At 40.1% G+C, this 25,833-nt stretch overlaps 1 protein-coding gene across 1 annotated transcript; it reads right to left on the bottom strand.

Moving 5' to 3' along the window:
• Positions 1-4,689: 4,689 nt before the first annotated feature.
• On the bottom strand, positions 4,690-16,225 carry TM4SF20 (transmembrane 4 L six family member 20). The gene is made up of 4 exons (XM_026006320.2): positions 16,043-16,225; positions 10,316-10,381; positions 6,693-6,844; positions 4,690-4,978 (listed from the first exon to the last, which is right to left on the bottom strand). The coding sequence occupies exons 1-4, from the start codon at positions 16,223-16,225 to the stop codon at positions 4,690-4,692; spliced, it is 690 nt and encodes a 229-aa protein (XP_025862105.1).
• Positions 16,226-25,833: the final 9,608 nt, after the last annotated feature.

Genomic DNA, 25,833 nt, shown 5'->3' with positions numbered 1-25,833 from the left:
TTGACACTGAAATCAGGCTGAGAAAGATGTAATTTACCATAACTGCTGTTTACTTAAACAATATGTTGTTGTATCAGTAAGTAGAAACTCGTGTGCACACTGCACTGACTTCTGTAGTGGTTATATAGCAGGTCGGCCACAAGCCCTGACCGTTAGGAACCGACAGGTTCATGGTGGTGGGGGAGGGGAGGTTTATTAAAGAATTAGAGGATTATAAAAATGATTTTATTGTGAGATATAGGCTGAAGGGTAAGGACAGGAGAGGGTTTCAGGTGGTGGGTAAGATGACCCCAGTTCTCCACAGAGTCATGAAGAGACAGAGATCTATGCCTCTCATTTCAGAGGGCAAAAGAGAGGATGGTTGGTAGTAGCACAATCATCTGAAATGGCTGGGAAGTGATTTCTTTGCTGTTGTAGTCTTGTGGAAACTATTGCCAAGGATCAAATGCTGAAAGCCTATGGGCCACCCATGGTTAAGTATCTTTTGGGGTAATGCCATCTCTGCTCTGGTACTTAACCTTACAAATGCATGTATGTACACATACACACAGTCCACATTTAGTCATTTATAAAGCTCACTGATCTTTTTTCACTTCCATCCCCATGTGCAATCGCATTTTGGAATCTTTATACTTTCATTTTTTTGCTGTGTCCACCACCAACCCTTGTATTGTTCAGTCAAGTCCGGTGAGCCGTCATGTTCGTTTCATTTGCGTTTTAATTTTATGACTATTAGCAGTTTGGCATTCATTCAGTAAGCACTGACTCTCACTAAAATCTGAGTACAAACGACGAGATTTGTTGATTCATTCAACACAATATTTATAGTTGCCCTGCTTTGTATCAGGCACTGTACTTGGCACCGAATATACTGGGAGTGAATAAAAAAAAACATGCCTGGATGCATGGAGCTTATGGTCTTATGGAAGGAGAGTGAAATTTAAGAAACAAGCACAAATAAAAGTGCTTGTTGCCATTGTGATGATTACTACCCATTGTGATGAGTGCTATCAATGGCTGAATGCTAAAGGAGAGAGTAAAGGGAAATCTTCATTAGGTGGCTAGGGAAGGCCCCTCAGAAAAACCTGATGTTTGTGCTGAAGGATGAAGAGGACTTCGCCAGAGGGTAGATGAGTGGGGGCTGGGGACTGGGCAGAGGAGAGACCTTGCTAAGGACCGGAAGCAGCAAAGAAGTTCCTCAAAAAGTTAAATATAGAGCTACCTTATGACCCAGCAATTGCACTACTAGGTATTTATCCAAAGGATACAAAATAATGATTTGAGGGAGCACCTGGACCCCAGTGTGTATAGTAGCAATGTCCACAATAGCCAGAATATGGTAAGACCCCAGTTGTCCATCGAATGATGAATGGATGAAGAAGATGTGTATATATAAAGACAGGTACGATGGAATACTAGTCTGTACTCTGAAAACTAGAGAACACATACGAAAAAAATTGAGGAAGACACAAAAAAATGGAAGAACATTATGTACTCAGGGATTGGAAGAAAAATAATATTAAATATCTATACTACCCAAAGCAATCTACACATTCAATGCAATCCCTATCAAAATAACACCAGCATTTTTCATAGAACTAGAACAAACCTAAAATTTTATGGAACCAAACAGCCACAGTAATGTTGAAAAAGAAAACCAAAGCTGGAGGCATCACAATTCCAGACTTCAAAGATGTATCACAAAACTGTGATCATCAAGACAGTGTGGTACTGGCACAAAAACAGCACACAGATAAATGGAACAGAACAGAGAAACCAGAAATGGACCCTCAACTCCATGGTCAACTCATCTTCGACAAAGCAAGAAAGAATATCCAATGGAAAAAAGTCTCTTTAAGAAATGATTTTGGGAAAATTGGGCAGCAACATGCAAGAGAATAAAACTGGACTACTTTCTTATAGCATACACAAACTCAAAACAGATAAAAGACCTAAATGTGAGGCAGAAATCCATCAAAAACCCTAGAGGAGGACACAGGCAGCAACCTCTTTGACCTCAGGCACAGCAATTTCTTACTCAACATCTCCAGATGCAGGAGAAACAAAGGCAAAAATGAACTATTGGGACTTCATCGGGATAAAAAGTTTCTGCACAGCAAAGGAAACCGTCAACAAGACTAAATGGCAACCGACAGAATGGGAGAAGATATTTGCAAATGACATTGGCTAACGGTCTAGTATCCAGAATCTATAAAGAACTTACCAAACCTAACATCCAAAAAATAAAAAATTCAGTTAAGAAATGGACAGAAGACATAGACGTTTCTCCAAAGACGACATACAAATGGACAACAGACACATGAAAAAATGCTCAAGATCGCTCATTGTCAGGGAAATACAAATCAAAACCACAATGAGATGCCACCTTACACTGGTCAGAATGGCTAAAATTAGCAACTCAAAAAATAACAGTTGTTGGCAAGGATGAGGAGAAGGGAACTCTCTTACACTGTTGGTGGCAGTGCAAACTGGTGCAGCCCCTCTGGAAAACTGTATGAAACTCCCCACAAAGTTAAAAATAGAGCTGGCCTACAACCCAGCAATTGCGGTACTAGATATTCACTCAAAGGGAATTAAAATGCTGATTCAAAGGGGGCAGATGCACCCCGATGTTTATTGCAGCATTATCTACAATAGTCAAGGCATAGAAAGAGCCCAAATGTCCATCAACTGATGATGGATAAAGATGTGGGATATATATCCAATGGAATATTAGATATCAAAAAGGCGGAAATCTTGCCATTTGCAACAGTGTGGATGGAACCAGAGCATATTACGCTAAATGAAGTAAGTCAGAGAAAGACAAATGCCATAGGATTTTGCTCATGGAATTTAAGAAACAAAACATGAACATAGGAGAAGGGAAGGGAAAAAAGATAAAAACAGGGATGCAAACTATAAGAGATTCTTAATTATAGGGAACAAACAGGGTTGCTGGAGGGGAGGTGGGTGGGGGGATGGGGTAACTGGGTGATGGGCATTAAGGAGGGAACTTGATGTGATGAGTACTGGGTGTTATACGCAATTGATCACTAAATTCTACGTCTGAAACTAATACACTTTTTGTTAACTAGAATTTAAGTAAAAGCTAAAAAAAGGTTAATGAATAAATGGATGAGAAGGACATAGTTCTTGTTCTCTTACATTTTCCCATGGTAGTGGACACACAAACATTTATGTTATATTGTGACAGGTGTGATAACAGTGGTTTTGGTAAGTGCTAAACTAGTTTGTTGGAATCCTGCACCCTGGGGAGGCTTTCTCAAGTAGGAGACCGTTAAGCTAGACCTTAAGCAAGACCTCAAGGATAAACAGGCCTATAAAGGAGTATAGGGAGTAGGTCTTTATACAGCAAGTAGATTCAGAAAAAAAAAAAAAATTCCTGCGTGTTCTTGATGTTACTAATTTGGGGGGGCAACTATAATATAAGTATTGAAAATTATTTCTAGAACCTTAAGCCCAGTAAACATAAATAATCAAAATAAAATATGGGAATGGTCACATTCAGAAAATTGGATTTTCAGTCTTGTCTGTTTTATAACATTTTAATATGGTAAATGCACGGTTTTGTTATCTTTTAAAGATTGCATATATAGAAAGCAGCTTTTGAAAGACTTGTTTTTCTAAGCATTTATCTTTTTTTAATTGTGAAGGAATGCAAACGGGAAAACTTAGAAGAGTGTAGTGGATTGCCATGTACCTGTCACCTAAATTTAACAATATTTTTCCATTGCTTCATATTTTTGGCTAAAGTATTTTAAAAACATGACATTTCCCCCTAAACATATACACATTTCTTTCAAATTAACATTTTCCTGCATAACCATGAAATTATTGTCAGGACTAAAAATGCTAGCAATAATTGACATCACCTAAACCAATCCCTTTTTTTAAAATCTATTTTAAGCAGGCTTTATGCCCAACATGGGGCTTGAATTCATGACCCCAAGATCAAGAGTCACATGCTCCACTGACTAAGCCAGACAGGTGTCCCCATAAAGCACTCCTTGTACAGGTCTCCCCAGTTATCCCCAGCAGTCTACGGAACACACATTTCATTGAACCTGGTCTCTTTATTTATAGTTCCCACAGCCCATCCCACTTTCTATTTTTCCTATATATTTTCTTGCTGAAAATAGGGCTATTGTCTATCTACCACCCTACAGTTTGGATATGTCTGAGTAAATCCTCTTCCCTGGATTGCCTGTAAGCTGGAAATCAGGTCTAAAAACATTCAGGTCATCTGTTTGTCTTTTTTTTTTTTTTAAGTGTAAAGAAATACAGTAAAAAAAAAAAAGTCCCATATTTTCACTTCCAGGATATCTTCTGTTCCTTTCTGTCCTCCCACCATCCCTCCCCATCTTCCTTTTCCTTCACCCACCCCCCCTTCTCCTTCCACACACAAGAAAATAGAATTTAAAAATGTGACTAGGACAGAAGTACGGAAAGATATAAAACAAATTGAAAACTTCCCTCCACCTTTCCTCAAAGTCAACCATGGATGATTGTTTTTACTTTATACATAAAAGTAAAAGTAACTTGGCCTAAATGACTCCTACAGTTTTCTAGACTGTTTTCCATTTTTGAATTTCTAAAGGAGTGTCTTTTAAGTGCATTTCTCAAATGACTCAAATATTTGAGTCATATTTCCATTTTATTACCATTAAATTATACAATTCTATTTCTCCTCTTAGTGACTCCACAGAAACAGCCAAGGAAACCAATGACGATCTGACTGAGCCCAACCAGGAGCTCAAGAATCCCGACAAGTAGTAGGCCTAAAAACACTGTTAAATGGATCGTCCGGTGTTTGTTTTCTTTAGAATTGAAGTGTAAGCTGTGTTCTCTCCAGCCACTGGGCATGATGCTGTTCACGGTGAGATTAGTGTAATCAGTAGGAGCTATGCAAGACTCCTTGTAGAACCACTGAAGATTGAAGAACTCTGGATGAGTGTCACTGAAATGAAAGAAATGATAGATTTTCAGGAATATCACTTACCATGAAAAGAATGCATCATCATGCCCAGAAAAGGGCAAGTATAATAAAACAGCAAGTGCTTCAAAATACTGGGCCCAGAAACGATGGCTAAGATCAGGATTTCAGATCATGTGTCCATGGACTCTGATAGTTATGAAACGAGTATATCTCCTATCATTCAACCAGCATTTCTGTAGTTCCTACTCTTAGGTTGAGCTATATAAAGTTTTCTATGTCAGAAATGGCTGAATATTATTAATCTCCTATGACTCTAATTATGCAGGAGTTCTACTTTGCTAAAGACATGAGCATTAAGGAGCCCCTCCCCCTTCACAGGGCTCAATTCTTAGTACAAAACCGCAGTGTTGCATCTGTAAACCAGCTATACAACTTTTACTGGCAAAAGTCATGCTAAAAATGTCTGGTTAAAGGGATTTGTACCCATTATAACAAGGTATGGAAAACCAGAGACTTCTAGCTCTAACACGATCTATCCTAAGATGATTTTTTTTTTTTTTTCTCAGTTTACTACAGAGTAAGGCTAAGTGTTCTTAGAGAGTTTGCATTTCTGGATACCCACAACTGACATTTATCCTGGGAAGACAACAGTATTTTCAGCACATGGAATAGGAGTATGCTTTTTGCAGTTTTCAGCAAACATAGGATCAGTCTTGTAACTGTTTCTGTGACTGTGTCTCCCCAACTAGAGTGGCTCTTACCTCCAGAGCTTAGCCTGGTGCCTGGTGAGTTATTCTCTCCTAAGGGCTGACTGTGTGTAGCATCTGTGCTTGAAATCTCTTATTTTAAACTTCAAATCTACTGGGAAAGGGAATTTTAAAAAAAAATTTTTTTGATTCACAGCAACTACAGTATGCAAATTTTGAGAGATTTTTCTTTTTTAAGATAGCAAGATAAAAGAAAGGGATTTTTTTTTTTTCCTGTAATTACAAAAGTGAATTCTGGTTATTTTCCAAACTGTGCAATTATATAGATAACTGAGAATTAGATTGTTCTTTTCTTCCATTTTTACAGATAGTGCCTGGAATTCCAGCACAGAACCATCTTACAAGACCAAAATAAGCCATTTACAAGTAACTCCTCAGTATTGTCACTATACAAGTTAAACTGGATTCATTCCTATGCCCACAGTATATTTATAGTACATCTACATGAATCCATTGACTGTGTTTGTTTCTTTTAGGACTTATAGGTAAGGCCCTATATTTTATGTATTGTGTCTTTATTCAATTTTTTAAATTATAAAGATAACATTTGCTTAGGACTTAGAGATTGGGTTAGTTCAGAAGTGTAGAAAGCCAGTGCTCCCTTCACTTCCCCAGGACATCCTCCACTGCCATTCTCCAAGGATGAAAGTTAAGTCTCTGCTGTATATTTCTAGAAATTTTTTTAGACACATACACCCATGCAGCCACAGATTTTTTAAAGACAAGGATAAGGCAGCTGAGTCAACTACTTCTTTTAGACAAGGCTCCACCCCCACCCCAAACCATTCTGAATGTAGTGGTTCCTCCATTTCCATGAGATTGTCCAATTGGGGTGAACATGCTTAAATCCCTAGTAATCTGTGTTCCAGTCATTCCATCAAAGAACAACATGGCACCAGGTTAGCACCACACTATTTTCATCAAACTAGCTGCAGCGCATGAGACAATCTGAAAATCAGGATACTCACCTTAAGTTACTGAATGAAAATTCACAATTGGAAGTGCTGTTCCCTTGAGAGTTACAAATGAGGGGACCTTCTATGAGAGCGTGGGTAGACACCAATATGCAATACACGGCACCGATGATCGTGATTACATTCAGAAGTGATGACAGAAGCATCTGGAAAGTAAAGGAGGAGCATTGGCACATGTTCTTACGTGTCCCTGGTCTGTTTCGAGAGTCAGCAGCACATGAAAGGCTCCTGATCAACTGCTGCTGGTCTCCAGGCCCTGCAGTCCTAAGTCTTAAGATCTCTGTTTGATCAAGTCTGAATTATCAAAGAACAAGGAAGGCAGAGTCTCTGCCATTTGATTAGGCTCTCTCAAAGATTGTTGGGCTTGCCACTGTCTCCGGAAAATCTACACCTTTATATATCTGAGCCTTGTCCTTTTCAAGGGACCACTGACATCTGGTATCTCCTCCCCATTCTGTGTACTTCCTACTAAACAGAACCTGGATTAGATCTTAACTCCCCATATTTTGGTGTCTGGTCTCCTGACTCCCCAAGTCTTTCATCCAGATTTGGCCCTGATGCTGTGAGTGGCCAGTGGTCCACATTCTGCAGGGATCAATCAATGGTGTGTTAAGCACAGAGTTTCTCTACCTCAGCACTGCTGACATAGGGCATTTTGTTTGGGGGGCCTTTCCGTATATTCTGGGTTGTTTGGTAGCATCCCTGGTCTCTACCCACTAGATACCAGTAGCAGTCTGTCCACCCTTCCAAATTGTTGATAACCAAAAGTGTCCTGGACACTGCCTAAATGTCCCTCTAGAGAGCAGGACTTGCCTCCAGTGGAGAACCATATTGTGTTAGGGAGAAAGATTGTAAACCTTTAAGCATCTTTTCATTTCATGAATGAGAGTCAGAAAAAGAAAAAAGCATAGAATATGCTAATAGGAAACGTTATGGCCCAAATGAAAGCTGGTATACGTGTATGCTTTCCAAAAAAGCTCTATGTTGTTTCAGTGAAGTTGTTCGTCAGTGATAATTAAGAATTAAAATTATGCCAAAATGAAGGAATACTTTTCCCTTAATACGCTAATACTGCCACTCCCGGAGGGTTTAGGAGACCCACCTTTAATAAATAGGCAAAATGAATGGCTACCTCCTATACCTTTTATATGTTGTAGAATATTGGGCTTTACATATATTACCTTACCTTTTTCGATAGCCCCAAGAGATAGATACTATGATTCCGATTTTATGTATGAGAAAAATATAATTCAGGAAGGCTGGCAAATGTGTCCAAATCTCACAGCCTGGAAATGCTAGTGCTCAGGTTTTAATCACTACAGCAGAATACTTCCAGCTAAAAGCACAGAATGATGGATTTGGAGTTGAATTCAAATCCACATTCTTCCACAATACTTGTGGTCTGTGCAAGTTACTTAATTTGCTCGTCAAGAAGTGCACTATTTATTTTTTGGTCATTTATTGTTTCTAACATCTTATCACCACAGGATGGCCTGGCTGCAGGATGTGATTCTGGGGATCTGAATTCCCCTGAGTGGGGGTTCATGTAAATGATTCAGCAAAACCAAAGCATTTGGAAACAAAAATCAAGAATTGGACAAAGGGAAGGAGCAAGGAACAGTTAAAGTGTGGGAAATAGTTGGAACAGTTAATACAGGAGAAAAGCATTGGTGACCCCATCTCCCACCCCTTTACTTTATCAGCCTTTGTCACCTTTATGATGCTTTGGTCTTTTCTAGACTTGGAAGATACATGGTATGACTTAAATACCAGTCTTCCCATGACTGTCACAAAGTGAGAAAAGTGCCTACGGACACTTTATTGCATCTAATCAATATAAACTGGAAATTGTAATTAAATAGCCAGCACCATTATTATTAATATAGCATGAGCATTATTATATAGCGACCCTGCCACTCCAGAGTTCCTGTCGCTCCTTGGCACGTAATAATCTGTAATGTTGCTGAAGCATGAATTCCAATGATTTTCAAGGTTGGTAGGGGGGTAAAACCTGCTGAGTTAAGCCCAACACCTGCATGAAAAAGTATTTTGGTTTTTCTCTACTTACTGTCCTCCAAAGACAAAAAAATGTAAGCAATCATTAAAAAGATGACATCATTTAATGGATATGTAGGGGGAAAAGATTCTTAATGGAAATTTGATTTGAGACAAAAATCTATAGAAGTGTTCTGATATTTCAGAGTTCAGGGACTTAGACACATCTCAAGATATCTTTCTCAAGAATGTAAGTACAATACAGAGGTAATACAAAGCCAAACTACAAATTATAATTTAAAAAGAAAAGTGCCAGAGGGGAGAAACAAAACTAACATTTACTGAATATCTATGGTGTATCAGAAACAAAGATGGACTATAAACAATTAGCAAAGTAATTATAATCCTAGATAAATATCAAATGTCAGAAAATGGTAATTTTTAAAAATATAAATATGTAATACAGATATAAATATGTACGCTTTTAAACACTGGTTCTCATTAGAATCATCTAGGGTGCTTTTGAAAAATGCCGAGTCTCTGGGGGCCACCAGGCATTGATGTTTTTAAGATCATTCTGGATGATTCTGATGTTCTCATAAGGCTAAGCACCACTGCTTTAAAACCTTAAGCTCAGCCAGAACATTTACTATGACTGCTTGTTTATTAATCTACCCCCTTCTTTAGAGAATATGGAAAGTCCTCAGCATTACTTAATAACAATGGTTATGGCAAAAATACTGTAAAGATTGTGAATTTTGGAGTCCAATGGAGTTGGATAAAAATTCACCTACTTACTAGCTATGCTACCATGGTAAATTATTTATGTTCTCTGAGGATCAATTTCTCAGTCAATGAAACAGAGAGCATAATATTTCCCACTTAGTGGTTTGAGAGAAATAGGATTGTATTGCTGGAAGTGTTCTGAGCATAGTAACAGAAGGTTAGTAAATATTCACTTCCTTTACTTTTAGTTACAATTTCATACATAATGGGCACATAGTAAATGTTTGAAAAAAATAACCATTGCTCCTTTCACTGGATAAGGACAATTATTCTGATCCTAGCAAACCAATCTCATAGACCTGAAGACACACTTTCTGAAGTCGTTTATATAAATGCACCACAAAAATAACAAGTATTTGAGAATTAAGAAATTGTTTACAACCCTGGATGTGACTTACAAATCTCCTTTCTTTGAAAACCTTTCAGTTAGTGGAACTGAGGATTGAGGAAAGATGTGAAGACTGATTCCAAAGCTAAGTTTTTATAGAAAGGAAGAAAGGAAAGAAAGAGAGAGAAGAAAGAAAGAAAGAAAGAAAGAAAGAAAGAAAGAAAGAAAGAAAGAAAGAAAGAAAGAAAGAAAGAAAGAAAAGAAAGAAAGAAAGAAAGAAAGAAAGAAAGAAAGAAAGAAAGAAAGAAAGAAAGAAAGAAAGAAAGAAAGAAAAGGACAGACAGACTTCACACTTTCCACATTATCACATAATCATTGTAGATTGCATGTTCCTAAGACTGTGGCCTGCCACTGGCGGGGCAAATACTGATGACTCGAGAAGCTTTGCTGACACATCAGTGATTAACCGTTCCTGTGCCTTGGCTCCAGGCCCACGGCACATACTCACTCCAGTTCTGTTGTTGCAACACGCTCTTTTTCTTGCTGCCAAGGACATTGTTGCTGCTGGAATGACCTGGAAATCACATTAACAGGAAAGATGGATATTATTACTTCTCATCAGATGAGAAAGCAGTCATCTCCACGTCCCACCAGTTGTGGGAAATAGGGCAATATCCCTTGATCTTGGGTACTTTGGGATCCCCATTTCAACCACAAAGATTAAAGAGAGGGGAGTGCTGGGGGATTTCAGGATAACGATTTCTAACTCTTCCATCTTCATTCTTACTTTACTCTCATCTTTAGAGAGACCTGGATTTTAAATGGATTAGAATGATTTATTTATTCATTATTTTGGAAGGAATATTTCTGGAAGGATTGCTTGCATCATCCAAAATCCCCCCCCCCTTTTTTAACCTTTTTCTCGTTCTTCCTCTTCTTTTTTTTTAAGTTACTATAATCTATGACCACTTCTCCAATTTCCCAAAAATTGTATAAATTAACCTGGCAAGCATCCACAAAGGAAATTGTTTGGCTGGTAGCTGGAAACTAAAAATTCTGTCACCACCCTCTCCCAGTTCCCAACCTCCCTCTTACCCCCAGGGTCATCTTGCCAGCTAGCTACCAAGGTAGTGACTAGAGAATGACTTTGGGTTCCACATTCTCCTTTCTGCTGATGTACCCATGACAAGTCATGACCTCACTTTACACTGATGTTCAGGAATGCTGCATACAGTGCATTCTATGTCGAAGGAGATGCACATTGCTGAGGAAAACTATAAGAAATGATGCCGCATTGTCAGGATTAGGTCTACATTTTCGGTAGTATCTAGTCAGCAGCTATGACTAGGAATTCTTACTGGAAAAAGCTTTGTATCATCGAAGAGTGACATATAAATCATTTCCTTCCAGTGTAGAAAGTTTAGCTGTGAGGTTTTTCTGCTCTCTCAGCACAGCTGCTCTGAAAAAAGTTCTCTCTTTTTCCTTCCACTCTTGTTTTCTAAAGCTTTATTGACTTCTAACCACAGGCCAGGTACTGTTGTTGGTGTCCACCATGTTTCAGTTCATCCCAGCCTCGTAATCTCAGAAGGTAGGCGCTAGTTATTATTCCCAATTTACCACTGAAAACACTGAGACACAGCAAGTTTGAGTCACTGGCCTAAGAAAGTGAATGAGTTGAGATCCAAAGCCAGTTATGTGGGTTCCAAAGCCCAGACTCTCAACCATGATTCCATACTGGCCAGTTCCAACAGCTCTCCTCTCTTCCTCCATAGATCTATCCATTCTCATCCTTGCCACCCCGCCACCACCACCACGTGGCTCATCTCATCATCCTCTAACTATTCTTTCCCTGATGCTTCTTTTCAAGCTCATACCCACCTTTGTTCTTTTAGAACAGGTCTAAGATTTACATCTTACAAGGCAGATTTCCTGACAAACTTCTCCCCACTCTGACCATATGCTGACTCCATGTCATTTTTGGAGAACACGGTCTTGTGATCAAGCTTTGCTTAAATATAGCCTTGAACACCAACACTCATAATTCAGGAGACACAGGTATGTAAGACGGCCCAGGCCATCCGGGTCATACCTGAGAGCCCAGAAGAAAAGGGAAGAGAAATTTTACTTCTTGAATAGGTGTCCACACTCATGGACTAAGCTTCTTTTGTTGTACCCAGAAGCTATATTGTGTTCTGAACCTAAGGAACAAATAATTTAGAACAGAAATTGGCTTGCCATCTCTTTTTTAACACATAAAGTTTTATCAGAATGTAGCCGTGCCCCTTCACTTACATAGTGTGCATGGCTGCTTTGACACATCCATGGTGTGGTTAAATAGTTGTGAGAGAGTGCCTGGCTCACAAAGCTTAAAATACTATCTGGCTCTTTATAAAAAAAAATTTCCCAATCCCTGATTTAGAAACTTAATGAATCTGTTAAAGTTGGAACATTAAGTTACAACTCAAATGGATAAGTCATTCCATTTTCCTTATTTATATAAACTAAACTCTTTCAGAGTTTAGGTGGATTTCAGAGGTGCTGGACATTTACTTTTGTAGTTCTTTTCCCTTGCAAAGGTGTTTTATAAGGTAGCAGTGGCTTATAGTATATGAAACTTCACCCAGTTGACTTTATGACATCTTTTTATTTAAGATTTTATTTGTTTATTTGAGAGAGAGGGAGAGAGAGAGAATGAGCTGGGGAGGAGGTGTGGAATGAGAAGGATAAGCAGACTCGCCACTAAGCAGGGAGCCTGACAGAGGGCTCAATCCCAGGACTCTGGGATCAGATCATGACCTGAGAAAAAGGCAGATGCTTAACTGACTGAGCCACCCAGGTGCCCCGACTTCATTACATCCTAACACATCTTTGTTACATCATTATGGGTAACTTGATAATCACTCTATTTCAACCATTTTGCCCATTCAAGGTTTTGGAAGTTGGAGGGGCTCTTTATAAGATGGACAGTAAAATGTGATTTTATTTATTTTCTAAATAATCTCTACACCCAGTGTGGGACTCAAACTCTCAACCCCAAGATCAAGAGTCAAAGTTCCACTGACTGAGATAGTCAAGCGCCCCTGGGCAATAAAATTGAAAGTGTGTGTGTGTGTGTGTGTATGTGCGACTGAATTACAATAAATCATCCAGATAATCTCCTGTGAAAGTGAGTAATTAGGAGAATACTCTTTCTCTTCAATTCCTAAGCACATTTGAATGTATGAGTCTTTGTGAAATTAAATATCTTAGTAGACTTTTGTTTTCATATAAAAGTAGTATTGTTCACTTTTTCTTATAGAAACCTGTACTTTTATCCAGCTTTAGAAGTAAGATTGTAAAATATGTTGTATTTTACAAAAATTTAAAAAAATTATAAAATACAATTTTACAAATGAAGTACAAGAAAGCTTTTAAATCATTAAAGCTCTGGCAGAATGCAAACTTTGGGGATTTTTCTAAGTACTTGAACATGAGAATAACACACAAAGTCATAGCTCATCATAAATGTAAAAACTATATTTTGAAAATTCTTGTTATACATAATACCTTCTAATTTCTTCAACAATTTGTTCCCCGTTAAGACCTTAAGAATTGATAAATTATCATTATGTAATAAGTGTACCCAATGAATAAGCATGATTAAGCTCAGACTTCCAGCTAATCTCTTTATAAAAATAAAATGGCCTTTATGTTTTTTAGAGAAAACATTTCAAGTCTTGTTTCTTAGTATCTGAAAAAAAAAATAACACGTATTGATTTTACCACTTAGCAGACAATGATTGAAAATAATTACGTAACATCTACTCTTAGTCATGGTTTCAAAAGATAAAAAGGTTCACGTCTCTTTTCACTAAATCATAAAACCACAAAGCGAATGTGTATTTTATGATGTAATCAATAATTAATTCCATAGATATTAATAGCTGCTTCCTGCAAAATCTCCTATTTTTGAAGAAAATTTAAAATACCATAGCAATTTTAGAAAGATTTCAAGAACTATGACAAGAGTTCTATCACAGGCAGTGAATGCTTCCTAATTAAATTTTCTGTGTGTTTACAAGTACATGAAGAGGTCAGTATTTTGAATGATTCCCTTTGAAAATAATATTCTTCTACATTCTATATATAGCCGAGGATCATGAAGATGTATCTGTACTTTGAGCCCTTTTATCACCTTTTATCACCTACCAGTTTGCTTGTGAGCCTAGTCTAGAGTTTGAAACTCAGTCTATAAAATGCCCATTGAAATTTTCAAGGAATTGTTTGCTGCCTTGATAATGCTCCACAGTACTGTGTAATAGAGGTCCTTCACGTGATTCTGGTCTTGCATTAATATTTATTGAGGATGATAAAGTAAATGTAGTCATAGGACAGGAAGTCCAGATTGTCTGAAACTTTTCACAGATTTATATCACCTTTATATACTTCAGTTTCCTAGTCACTTAAATTTATGGATTAGGTTATGGATTTCATCTTTCCCCTTTGTCAACTGGGGACAGGTCTTCAGGATTATGGTGCTAAAGCTGGTGGAAAACAGAGCTTTGGGATCAGATAAATCTGGAATTGAGTTTCACACCCATTGTGTGCCTTGTTAACATTCTTAACCTTCTGTTTGCTGATCTGCTAAAATGCCAATGATTATCTGCTTAGATTATTAGATGAAACGAGATGTGTAAAGTATGAACCCAGTAGCTGACACTTAAGAGTACTCTCTGTGTACCCTTCTCTGTGTCTTCACTCCCTCCTCTTCTCTCCCCCCACCAACATAAAAGAATGTAGGTGTGTGCCATCACCACCTCTGGCCCTGTTAATGCTAGCAAGAAACTGTTTTTATTTATTTTTATTTTTTTAATAAATTTATTTTTCACTGGTGTTCAATTTGTCAACATATAGAATAACACCCAGTGCTCATCCCATCAAGTGCCCACCTCAGTGCCCTCACCCAGTCACCCCCACCCCCCACCCACCTCCCCTTCCACCACCCCTAGTTCATTTCCCAGAGTTAGGAGTCTCTCATGTTCTGTCTCCCTTTCTGATATTTCCCACTTATTTTTTCTCCTTTCCCCTTTATTCCCTTTCACTATTTTTTATATTCCCCAAATGAATGAGACCATATAATGTTTGTCCTTCTCCGATTGACTTATTTCACTCAGCATAATACCCTCCAGTTCCATCCACATCGAAGCAAGTGGTGGGTGTTTCTAATGGCTGAGTAATTAGAAGGATAAAGAAGATGTGGTTTAAGAAACTGTTTTTAATTGAGATGGGGTTTGTAGTAGTGCCAATTTATATTTAAAGTGACACGAGTTATCCTAAAAGGATTGTTTTAACTAAGGAACTTTTAGGGGCTTCATGGCAATTGCCATTGTTGGTTAGACTTGGACAGCTGTTCCTGGCTTCTGGTTCTAAGCAAATTCAAGGAAGCTCATGCTATTTAAGTAGATAGAAGAGAGAAGCTTCTAGAAGGGTAGAAAGCAGACACAAAGATTGGCAATTGCATCATGATTGGGTACCGTTAGTCACTTTCTCTCAGCCTGGAAGAGAACTCTCAGGGTTGCTTGAAGAAATAGCCCTCTACCTGAAGCAAGGTGAATAGATTGCTCACGCACGATGTTAAAGGGAAAGAAACCATCAACTTCTGGAAAATGCTTCCTAAAATGGCTTTTTGGTGTCAGAGTGCTCTCAAATCCAGTGTGCCAGCTGAAGGGCCAATTTTTATCTGAAGTTTAATATATAATAGACCCAAGAGTGTTTTCATAGAAGTCTGAGATAAGACCAGTGGTGGTAACTCGTCATCACCGAAACACATACATACACACATCCAAACAAAAGCTCCTTTTCTGACATTAAGACTCCTGTAGGTAGCACTTCCCATTCCCATTTATCTGTGCATACTTAGAAACTAGTATTGGCAAAGGAAAGCTGAAGGAATGGATTCAAAACATCTTGAACACTAACTAGAAAGCTTAAAAGAGCAGTGTAACATGTGAAGAAATATGATAGGTAACAATCCAACCAACTTTTATCAGATTATTAATTTTTTTGCCCAAGCTCCCTAGTCTGTACCACAGTTTATTTAAATTGTCATTCTTCACTGATGCCAGCATGAATTAATACCACTCCACTGCCCCTGACAGTACCCTGAGCCAAGATATAGCCCACCGTAAAGCTGAAAGATAGTGTTTAGGAATTTGGTAAAACAGGTCCTTCTCCAAGCCAAATAAATGTTACTCACCATTAGACCTGCTCCTATAATTCCTGGGAACCACCACTCAAAGCAAGAGATGGGGTTGTGAAAAAATTGGCCTTCATCCACAAAGTTGACAATGAGAGGGATTGCATTGAGAACTATTCCGAATAGAAGTAGAACCAGCAAGCTGAATCCATTGCAGGATGTCCATCCTTCACAGCAGGTCATGGTCACCCCCTGATTCAGTTAGAAACTCAAAGTAGCTGTTTGTGTGGTGCCGTCTTGCCTTTTATCCTGAGCCTTCTAGTTAAAGTTTAGAACTTATGAAAAATAATTGCGAGAAGTAGTTCAGAGTCCAGTAGGGCAGGGCATTATTAGAGAACTGTTACAGGAAGTAAAGGGATTTTTTTTTTGTAGTTCAATATATATACATATATATACGTTTTTATGAGCCATTTATAGTTTATAAAGCAATATTGCCATGATATACACAAAAATTTCCTGACAATGGTTATTAAAAACAGCTGCTCCCACCCACCCCCCTTATGTCCACCCCAATGTTCAATCTACACTGACTTAATCCTGAAGTGTAATCCAGTAAGACTGAAGACAAAACACTTCAGGTCCAGGGCAAGATAATAAAATATCCGTAAGCCTCCTGGATCCTTGGATTGATTGACATCAATAAGAGAACCAATTTTTGATGTTATTAAAGAAACGTGTTCATCTCCAATGACAATTTCAAAGTCCCGCCAGCCTACCCTATCCTCTCTGGTTATTCCGCTGCCATCAATTATTCTCCTCTGTATCTCCATCACACTTTTATGTACATGGGCCTAATCATGTCATCATTTATGTAATTGCTGTTGTTGGCTTATCTCAATTTCCCATCAGGTGGGAACTGAAAGTTCGGGAACCCATGGTAAAACTTGCCCTTGTGAGCCTCGTAATAATGCAGATAAAGGTCACTCTGTATGGCTCCATGGGGGAAGGAAGGGTGGGAAAAATATCTGTACTTTCTGTTAGATACATTTTTGCAAGAAAATAAAGAGGTGAAAATTAAAAAGAAAAGAGAAAAGAAAAAAAAAGGATGTCTCCTTAATACATTTTACTAGTATACAAGTAAAAACAAGAATAACTACTTTATATAAAGTATATTTTCCTGTTGTATTGATATTATTACCCTCCATGGAAGTTCCTTATTTTGAAAATGTCCAATAAGAAAATGAACTTACACAAAACAGAGAAAATATTTTTCTATGCTGCAGATGTTTTTGATTAGTCAAAATGTTAGGGTTTGGTTTCAGGCTGTATGCTCACACAAAATTCACAATTTTTTTGATGTCATATTATTCCAGTCTTATAGATGAATCCATTTCAAGGTGACCCACCTAAGGCTAGAAGGAGTTTCTGTTAATACTTAAAGACTGACGGTTTTCAAGTATGGAAACCAGAATGAAAACGGAATAGGGCAAAGATGGAGAGGGACATTATCACGATTTATTTCCTTTGAACCTTGAGCACTTATTTGATTATGCACAGTACATTTCTGGCCTGTGGTTTCATGATGTCTCCCTACTAGTTTGTGAGTGCCTCAAGAAAAGTTTTCACAGTTGGGATAGGCTTTTAAATACAGAAGTTCTCACTCATGCTAATTGGCCATCATAGATCACCAGGAGGGCTCTGCTTATGACAGTTACTGAAAGATTCAGGGAACACAAACCATTTCCCTCCCAGATTTCATAATTGTGGAGACAAAGTAAAAAGATGTGGTGAGCCAAATACTGGGTCCTAACATTTTTTATCTAGAGAAGATCCACATCACTCCTTTTCACATTTTCTTGGCCCAGTGGTCACTCAGTTTTGCTTGAGTTCAAGTGAGTGAGAAATACAAACCAATAACCAATGTATGTCCAGAGGAGAGTCAAACATTAGGCCGCTCTAATGCGACCATGCCTTCCTTCTGCTCTGAGTAATCCCCTTTCTAGCCCAGAGCGCAGATTCAGCAGACCCTGTTGGGAGTGATGAATGAATGGATGAGTGAATGCAGAAGTGGAGTCACTACCATCCATAAGCTCAGGGGTCATGGTCTTGGAGAGGAGCACACCAACCTACGGAAGCAGGAGAGCACGTTGCACATGTTCCACTGCGTGACCCTGAAACATTAGTTCCAGTTTGGAGTCCAAGCAGAAAATGACTCTTTGTACCAAACAGATTAGGAATACCCCATCCATCAAAAATAAAAATACAAGACAGGAAACAACAAATGTTGGAGAGGATGTGGAGAAAAGGGAACCGTCTTGCACTGTTGGTGGGAATGTGAACTGGTAAACTCTGGAAAACTGGGTGGAGGTTCCTCAAAGAGTTAAAAATAGAGCTACCCTACGACCCAGCAATTGCACTACTGGGGATTTACCCCAAAGATACAGATGCAGTGAAACAGCAGGACACCTGCACCCCGATGTTTCTAGCAGCAATGTCCACAATAGACAAACTGTGGAAGGAGCCTCGGTGTCCATCGAAAGATAATGGATAAAGAAGATGTGGTCTGTGAATACAATGGAATATCACTCAGCCATTAGAAACAACAAACACCCACCATTTACTTCAATGTGGATCGAACTGGAGAGTACCATGCTGAGTGAAGTAAGTCAATCGGAGAAGGACAAACATTATATGGTTTCATTCATTCAGGGAATATAAAAAATAGTGAAAGGGAATAAAGGGGAAAGGAAAGAAAATGAGTGGGAAAAATCAGAGAGGCTGACAAAACAAGAGAGACTCCTAACTCTGGGAAACGAACAAGGGGTAGTGGAAGGGGAGGTGGGCAGGGGGATGGGGTGACTGGGTGATGGGCATTGAGGGGGGCATTTGAAGGGATGATCACTGGGTTTAATACTATATGTTGGCAAATTGAACTCCAATAAAAAATAAATAAATAAATAAATAAATAAACTTAAACTAAAAAAAAAGAATACCTCACTCATTGCCACAGCACACCACTGATAATGATGGAAGGAGCACCAGTACAGAAGACCACACTAAAGTGGCAATGAGAGAAAGGGAATATTTCTATCATATGATTTGTATACTTCTGCATGGTTGAGGCATCTAGAATAATTTCATATTTATTTTATAAAAATTAACAATGAAAAACTACCATCCGGGGGGCACCTGGGTGGCTCAATTGGTTAAACGTTAGACTCTTGATATCAGGTCAGGTCTTGATCTCAGGGTCATGAGGACAAGTCCCATACTGGGCTCCACATCATGCGTGGAGCCTTCTTAAAACAAACAAAAATCACTACCATCCTGTCGAATTACACAAATTATATGACTCTGGAATTATTATGGAATTATAATAACATATAAGTAAATTATATGTTTATCACTGAGATGACTGCATGGGAAGAGATAGTTACTTAATTTTGGGTGTGGACTTTGCAATTTCAAATCCTCTCCAGTCTTCATAAGGAGCTGAATTAAAGAACTGTTTAGGACTAGTTTATTCATAGGGACCTGAACTCGTCAGACTCTACCCGACTTCTAGACTCTAAGACCAAAACTAAGTAGCATGCTCTGCTTGTGGCCATAACAAAACGTACTTCCACTTGGGTGTGGTACTCTTTATAGTTGTGGCTAGAAGTAGGTATCTGAAAAAGTGTAAAAATGTAGAAATACAGTCTGCATTATGAAGGGGGAGATGTTTAGGAATAAAGTAGAAAGAGCAAGTTGCTTACAAATGAAGAGAAGGAGCATAGCAGACAACTTTTAAGATTCTTTTCTGACCCATATGCCTCCTTCTGTAAGAACAACCCCCACAGCTTACATGAGTAGACCTCCTGTATTCTCATTTGTACTACGGCACTTTGCTCCCCTGGTCATTGCTAATTGGGATACCAGTAGATATAGAAGCTTAGCTCTTCCCATCTCTCCCAGGAGTTTAGAATTGAAAAAGTTACTAGTTTTTCTCTTAGGTATTTGGAAGGGCATGCTTATTAATTAGGATTACATATTAGTTGCATATAAAAAGAACTTCAAAAGAACAATGGCTTAAGTAAGAGAGAAATTAGTTCTTCACAAGAAGTCTGGGGATAGGTACTCAAGAGCCAGAATAATAGCTCCACTTCCTCAGAGATCCTTCCAGCTTATGGATCCACCATCTCTTTGATCCCTTCATTCTCGTGCTCGAAATATGGTGGCCATAGCACTAAGCATCATATTTGTTCTCCACTCAGAAGGATAAAGGAAGAGAAAAGGTCCACTTTTGTCCTTTTAAAGAGCCATCTCATTGGCTAGAATATAGCCATGTGACAACATTTAGCTGCAGGAGAATCTGAGGATTAAATAATATTATTTCCAGTGATTTGTGCCAAATGGGCTGGGAAGGTAGGAGGCAGATGGTACTAGGAGGGCAGGTAGCAGCCTCTACCAGGAACACAGAGAAAGCCTGGCTTCTCAAAGGCTTTCTTCTTGATTCCTACCACATGAAGACTGATTGTAGGTTCTGTCAGATGGGTTTACAAGACCAAAATAATTATTATACTACAAAGACTCCTCTATATTATCATCACATGCCCCCTTTACACTATTTTAAATGTTTTTCTACTTTTTACAACCCCCCCCCAAAAAAGGCTAAAACTGAATGTTATAAAAACCAAAGATAGGAAAGAACAGAAGTAATTTCTCACATGCCATGTGGAGCAATAAGAGTTTGGAAAAAAGGAAGGATTCCATTAACATGGGCAAGGGAACTAGGATTCCTCTCAGCTTTGGAGGATGGCTAGAATTTGACACAAAAAAAATGGTCGGGGGCATTCCGTGTACCAGTGTCAGTTGCAGAAAACCAAAACTTAGAGATACAGTTGGGAAATTTTGTGTATGAAATTATTAGGAGGCTTGGAGGGGCAGGTTCTAGCCTGACTTGAAGAAATGCCTCCCGGGACGTGATGGCTGAATGGACTGGTGGGAAGCTCTTGCACCTGAGGTAGTCAGAAGGGAGAGAAATCAAGAAGCACCTTCTGGAATAATTGAATTCAAGCATATACTACTAGAGCTATGGTCCAGGAAGCCACGGCCACTGTTGCTGCCACTGACCCTCCACAACATCCAGCCACCTCAAGGCTAGTGGCTGGATCTTGAATCACCGAATTTGACTTCTGCTGGTTTTTTTTTTTTAAGATTTTATTAATTTATCAATGAGAGACACACAGAGAGGCAGAGACATAGGCAGAGGGAGAAGCAGGCTCTCTGCAGGGAGCCTGATGCGAGACTCGATCCCAGGACCCCAGGATCACTCCGTGAGCCGATGGCAGACACTCAAACACTGAGCCACACAAGCATCCCGACTTCTGCTGTTTTATTAAAAGCATATCTATATTTAGGGAAATTTGAGAACACTAGAACTTAAAAGTAATGTATGGTAAATAACTGATATAAGTGGGAATATAAGTGCAGAAGTTCCACAAACACTAAATATTTCAAAAGAATGAAATATATGAAGAAACATCATTTTTATCCCACTGAGTACATTTATGTTAATTTTTACACCCTCAGGAGTGAGCTTTGGCCTTTTTTTTTCTCAGTGTGGATTTTGATTGGTAGCTCATATAGGATTGAGAATTAATTTCATATTTGTATATTGATATATATGTGTGTGTGTATGTGCACACACATATGTATAAACAAATTTTAATAGCCAAAGTAAATACAGGAATCTGTGAGGTGGGGAAACTGTGAATTTAATTTTGAGAATCTAATAGATTCATATGCTGCTAAAGCCGTAAAAGTCGTCAGAAATTCTTAGTTCAATCTTACTATTCTATAGATGAGTAAGGAAGATAGTAAGACTCAAGGCGGCTAAGGAAACTTCTTCGTGGTCAGGTTGCGCTGGCGGACCATGAACTTGAATTTGGGCCTTCTGACTTCTAATCACCTGTCTCTCTATTAAATTACAAGCTTGATATTTAGGTGACCGAGAAGAGACAAAAGTTCAGAAAGTCGAAACATCTAAGCGCAGCGGTGAGCCTGTCCCCAACCTCCCCAGAGGCCAAGCCCCTTGCCTAGGAGCAGCACTGCTTCTTGCAGCAGCACTTCTGCTGGCAGCACTTCCCGCAGCCGCACCCACAGGAGCTGCACCCGCAGGAGCGGCGGCAGCAGCAGACCACGGGGGTACTGCAGCAGCCCCCACAGCAGCCGCAGCAGCAGGGGCAGCAGGACGAGCAGCAGCCCACCCGGTAGCACCTGCAGGTGGTACAGCTGCCCCCGCAGCCCCCGCAGCCTCCGCAGCCTCCGCAGCTACCACAGCCACTGCTGCAGCCTCCACAGCCACTGCTGCAGCCTCCGCAGCCTCCACAGCCACAGCACCCCATGGTGTCAGTAGAGAGGACTCAGGACAGGTGAGGAGGGCGATCAGGAGAGGTCGAGGGGGGTCTGATGCCGCCTTCTGCTGGGGGACCCCCTTATATACCAACTTTGGCTGGGGCCGGACCCAAGCACTTGAGTAGTTCCTTGTTGTTGTTTATTTCAGTTTCCCCGGGCACATTTTTGCAATTCCTCTGGTTTACTTCCTTAAGAAATGTTGGCCTCCCAAAATAGGCCATTTGAGTTCTGAATTCATGCATTCCAGACATATTTACAATAAGACTGGGAGGGCCTGAAGTATTTTATTTTATTTTATTTTATTTTATTTTATTTTATTTTATTTTATTTTATTTATTTATTTATTTATTTATTTATTTATTTATTTATTCCTGAGACACAGAGAGAGAGAGGCAGAGACACAGGCAGAGGGAGAAGCAGGCCCCATGCAGGGAGGCCCATGTGGGATTCGATCCCGGGTCTCCGGGATCAGGCCCTGTGCCCAAGGCAGATGCCAAACCACCGAGCCACCCGGGGACCCCCAGAAGTATTTTACTGTCACCCTTAGTTTCCGCGCCACCAGTGCCAGGCTGACTGTGAAGTCTTGGCCTGTGAGCACGGATTGGAAGCACGACGGCTGACCTTTCCACGTTTTACTCAGCGTCCTGGGGGACCCAAGACCCGGAACAGAGTACAGCCTTCCGAGGCCGACGTCCCTGCCGACCGGAGGTGTCAGACCCTTGGCCGTTTCCCAGCCTCCCGGTGCCCCCACCTCAAGGAGAAGCGCCTGTGGGGCCTCCCCATCCTCCGTGCCTCCCGCTGTCCTGGGTTGGTGCTCAGCTTCTCCAAATAAACTGAGATATGATGAGAGTCGCTCCAACTTATTAGTAAAAACAAGTTAGCAGGAAGAAGAGTCTCGGCATTGCAAGGCCCTGGGCCCTGGAGTCGAGCTTTGGGGGGGCTGGGTCACCTCAAGCTGTGTGCACCCCAGAACCTGGCCCCGCAGGCTGCGGCCCTGGCCGCTGGGCCTCTGCAGCCCACAAGTGGGAGCCCTGAGCATGGTGGCTGGGAAACACGACGGCGGGAAGAGTTGGGAGACTGTGCCCGAAATCAGGTCCCCCTTGGCGGATGACACACGTATTACCTTCAAGACACAACAGAGCGAAGTACAAGGAAAGCTTGTTTGTAAGCAGCCGAGTGGGAGCACAGGGACAAACAAGTCATTTCAGCGCCACGTAATGAGGCCAGTTGGGAAGGCAAGTCCCAGGGACAGGATCTCCCCTCACACAGGAGGTCTGGGCCGGGTGGGGGGGCCTCCTCGATCATCACCCCAGTCTTCCATGTACCAGGGGCACCCCTCGATCAGGGCAGGAGGGTCTCTGGGCCCTGCACGTTAGGGTCCCTGTGCCACCAGCACACAAACTCAATCCCCTGAAGCACACGAGGGTCCCTCTGCCACTGCGAGGCCGGAGCTGAGCCTGCGAGAGGCCAGCATCTGCCCGGTGAGATGCCCGACCCGCTCAGGCCGCAGGGAGGTGGGGTGTCCTCAGCCCCTGCCCTGTGTCCCTGCCCCCGAGCTCGCTGCCTCTGTCACGGAGGTGCGAGGGCCAATTGCTTCAGGGTTTGTGTGGCGGAAACACAGGCAAGGGAAACGACAGATTTACTTGGTAAATCTCTCTCAGCACCAATACAGACTATTCTCGTATAATCAAGTCTCACTTCCGGTCAGGAGGGGCAAGCATCCACTGTCAAACTTCTCCTTGGGCTCTAAATTAGTCATTCCAGGGGGGCTCACGTGTCAGGATGGTGTTTGCAACAGTGGCAGGAAGTAGCTGAGCAATGTTGACAAGATTACCCAATTCATATTCCTCTTAGATTTGCTTACATGTCATTCTAGAATAATGGGCCTGAAAGAGCCTATCCGATGCTTTACTTTGGGCAAGGAATGGACATCGAACACTAGACCTGGGAATACTTTTACCCTCTTCACCTATTTGCTAAAACTTAATTACCTTAAAACATTTTCAGCTTTATTTAATTTTTATTAAAATGTGGATCTCCATTAATTATAAGTTGATCTTTTAATTTTGTAAGTAATCCCGCAGGTTTCTTTTTTTTTCAAGAAAGTTAATTTTTAAATATGTGAAAACTAGTTCAAAATTGTTTTACTTTTACAATCCTATCTTTTGTTCTTTTGATGAAATATATTCCCATTTTGTATAGTTTAAATACTATTGCATTTCATTTTTAATCCTTTAGACCAGTCCCATTAATAGATCACAAGGTATTTTTTTTTATCACAAGGTATTTTTTAAACCACTGTGATCATAAATACTTAATTTGTTGAATGAAGGTAAGGGAAAATGTTCTGCAATAAAGATATAATAATTTATGAATTATGTGTATCTCTATTTTACTACTCAAACAGCCTGACCCATCAACACAATACCCAGCCATAGTGCAACAATAATTAAATTCAGCTGACTTGGACATCTTGCCAAAAATCCACAGATTTACACAGATTTTTTTCATTCGGTTGTTATAAAGGTATATTTGACAAGGCAGAAGGATAGAGCATATTTTAACAATCTGCTAGTGTGATTTATCACTTTTTGATGCTGAGACATGCAGTCTGCATGCTTTCATTCGTGTTCAAATCTTGGCCCTGCAAATGTTGGGGCTGGGAGTGCGTGCAAACAAAAGTGGAGGGCACCCGCCAGCCCAGAGCGATGGTGGAGTGTGCTTGGAACATAGGGGGCCCGGAGGAGCTGGCTGGAGATCAGTTGGGAATGCAGGGGCCACACTCCAGAAAGGCTTGAAAATCACCCTCGAGCCTTTGCATTCATCCTGTGGGTGATTGTTAGGCATGGGAGGAGGAAGTCCCAGTAGTCCAGGGAACAGGTGAATTGTTCTTCCCACTGGGCGGGCAGTTATGATGCTCAGAAACATGTCTTCTGGGAGGGAAAACCCAAGACACTATTTATTCCTCTTCGGTAAAAGGATGGGAGGCAGGGCTTGAATAGGTCCATTTCAAGTCTTGCTTTCATATGAAGTTACCCTCTTTTATTTATTTTTTTAAAGATTTTATTCATTTATTCATGTGACAGAGAGAGAGGCAGAGATATAGGAAGAGGGAGGAGAAGCAGTCTCCTTGCCAAGAGCCCAGTGCGGGACCCCGGGATCATGCCCTGAGCCAAAGGCAGAGATGCTCAACTGCTGAACTACCCAGGCATCCCTGGAGTTACCCTCTTTTAGAAAAATAGGGGCTGGCTGTTGTTTTTCCCAAAAATGTTGTTTTTCCCAAAATTACCTGAGGGTAAAAAACAACAAAAACAAATAAACAAACAAACAAAAACCGTGAGAAAAAAGACAGCACATTCTTTAAAATGGAATATCTGGTAATAAATAAAATAAAATAAAATAAAATAAAATAAAATAAAATAAAATAAAATAATAAAATAAAATAAAATAAAATA

Source organism: Vulpes vulpes, chromosome 9 (genome assembly GCF_048418805.1).
Source record: "Vulpes vulpes isolate BD-2025 chromosome 9, VulVul3, whole genome shotgun sequence".
Taxonomy (NCBI): Eukaryota; Metazoa; Chordata; class Mammalia; order Carnivora; family Canidae; genus Vulpes; species Vulpes vulpes.
This window is presented reverse-complemented; position numbering and strand designations above follow the sequence as displayed.

Excerpts from the sequence above, each read along its gene's own strand:
- TM4SF20 (XM_026006320.2), bottom strand. The coding sequence starts at position 16,225 with ATGACCTGCTGTGAAGGATGGACATCCTGCAATGGATTCAGCTTGCTG. Across the intron at positions 6,845-10,315 it reads GTTGCAACAACAGAACTGGA|ATGCTTCTGTCATCACTTCT; the intron begins GTGAGTATGTGC and ends TTTACTTTCCAG. Across the intron at positions 4,979-6,692 it reads TTTTCATTCAGTAACTTAAG|TGACACTCATCCAGAGTTCT; the intron begins GTGAGTATCCTG and ends CTTTCATTTCAG.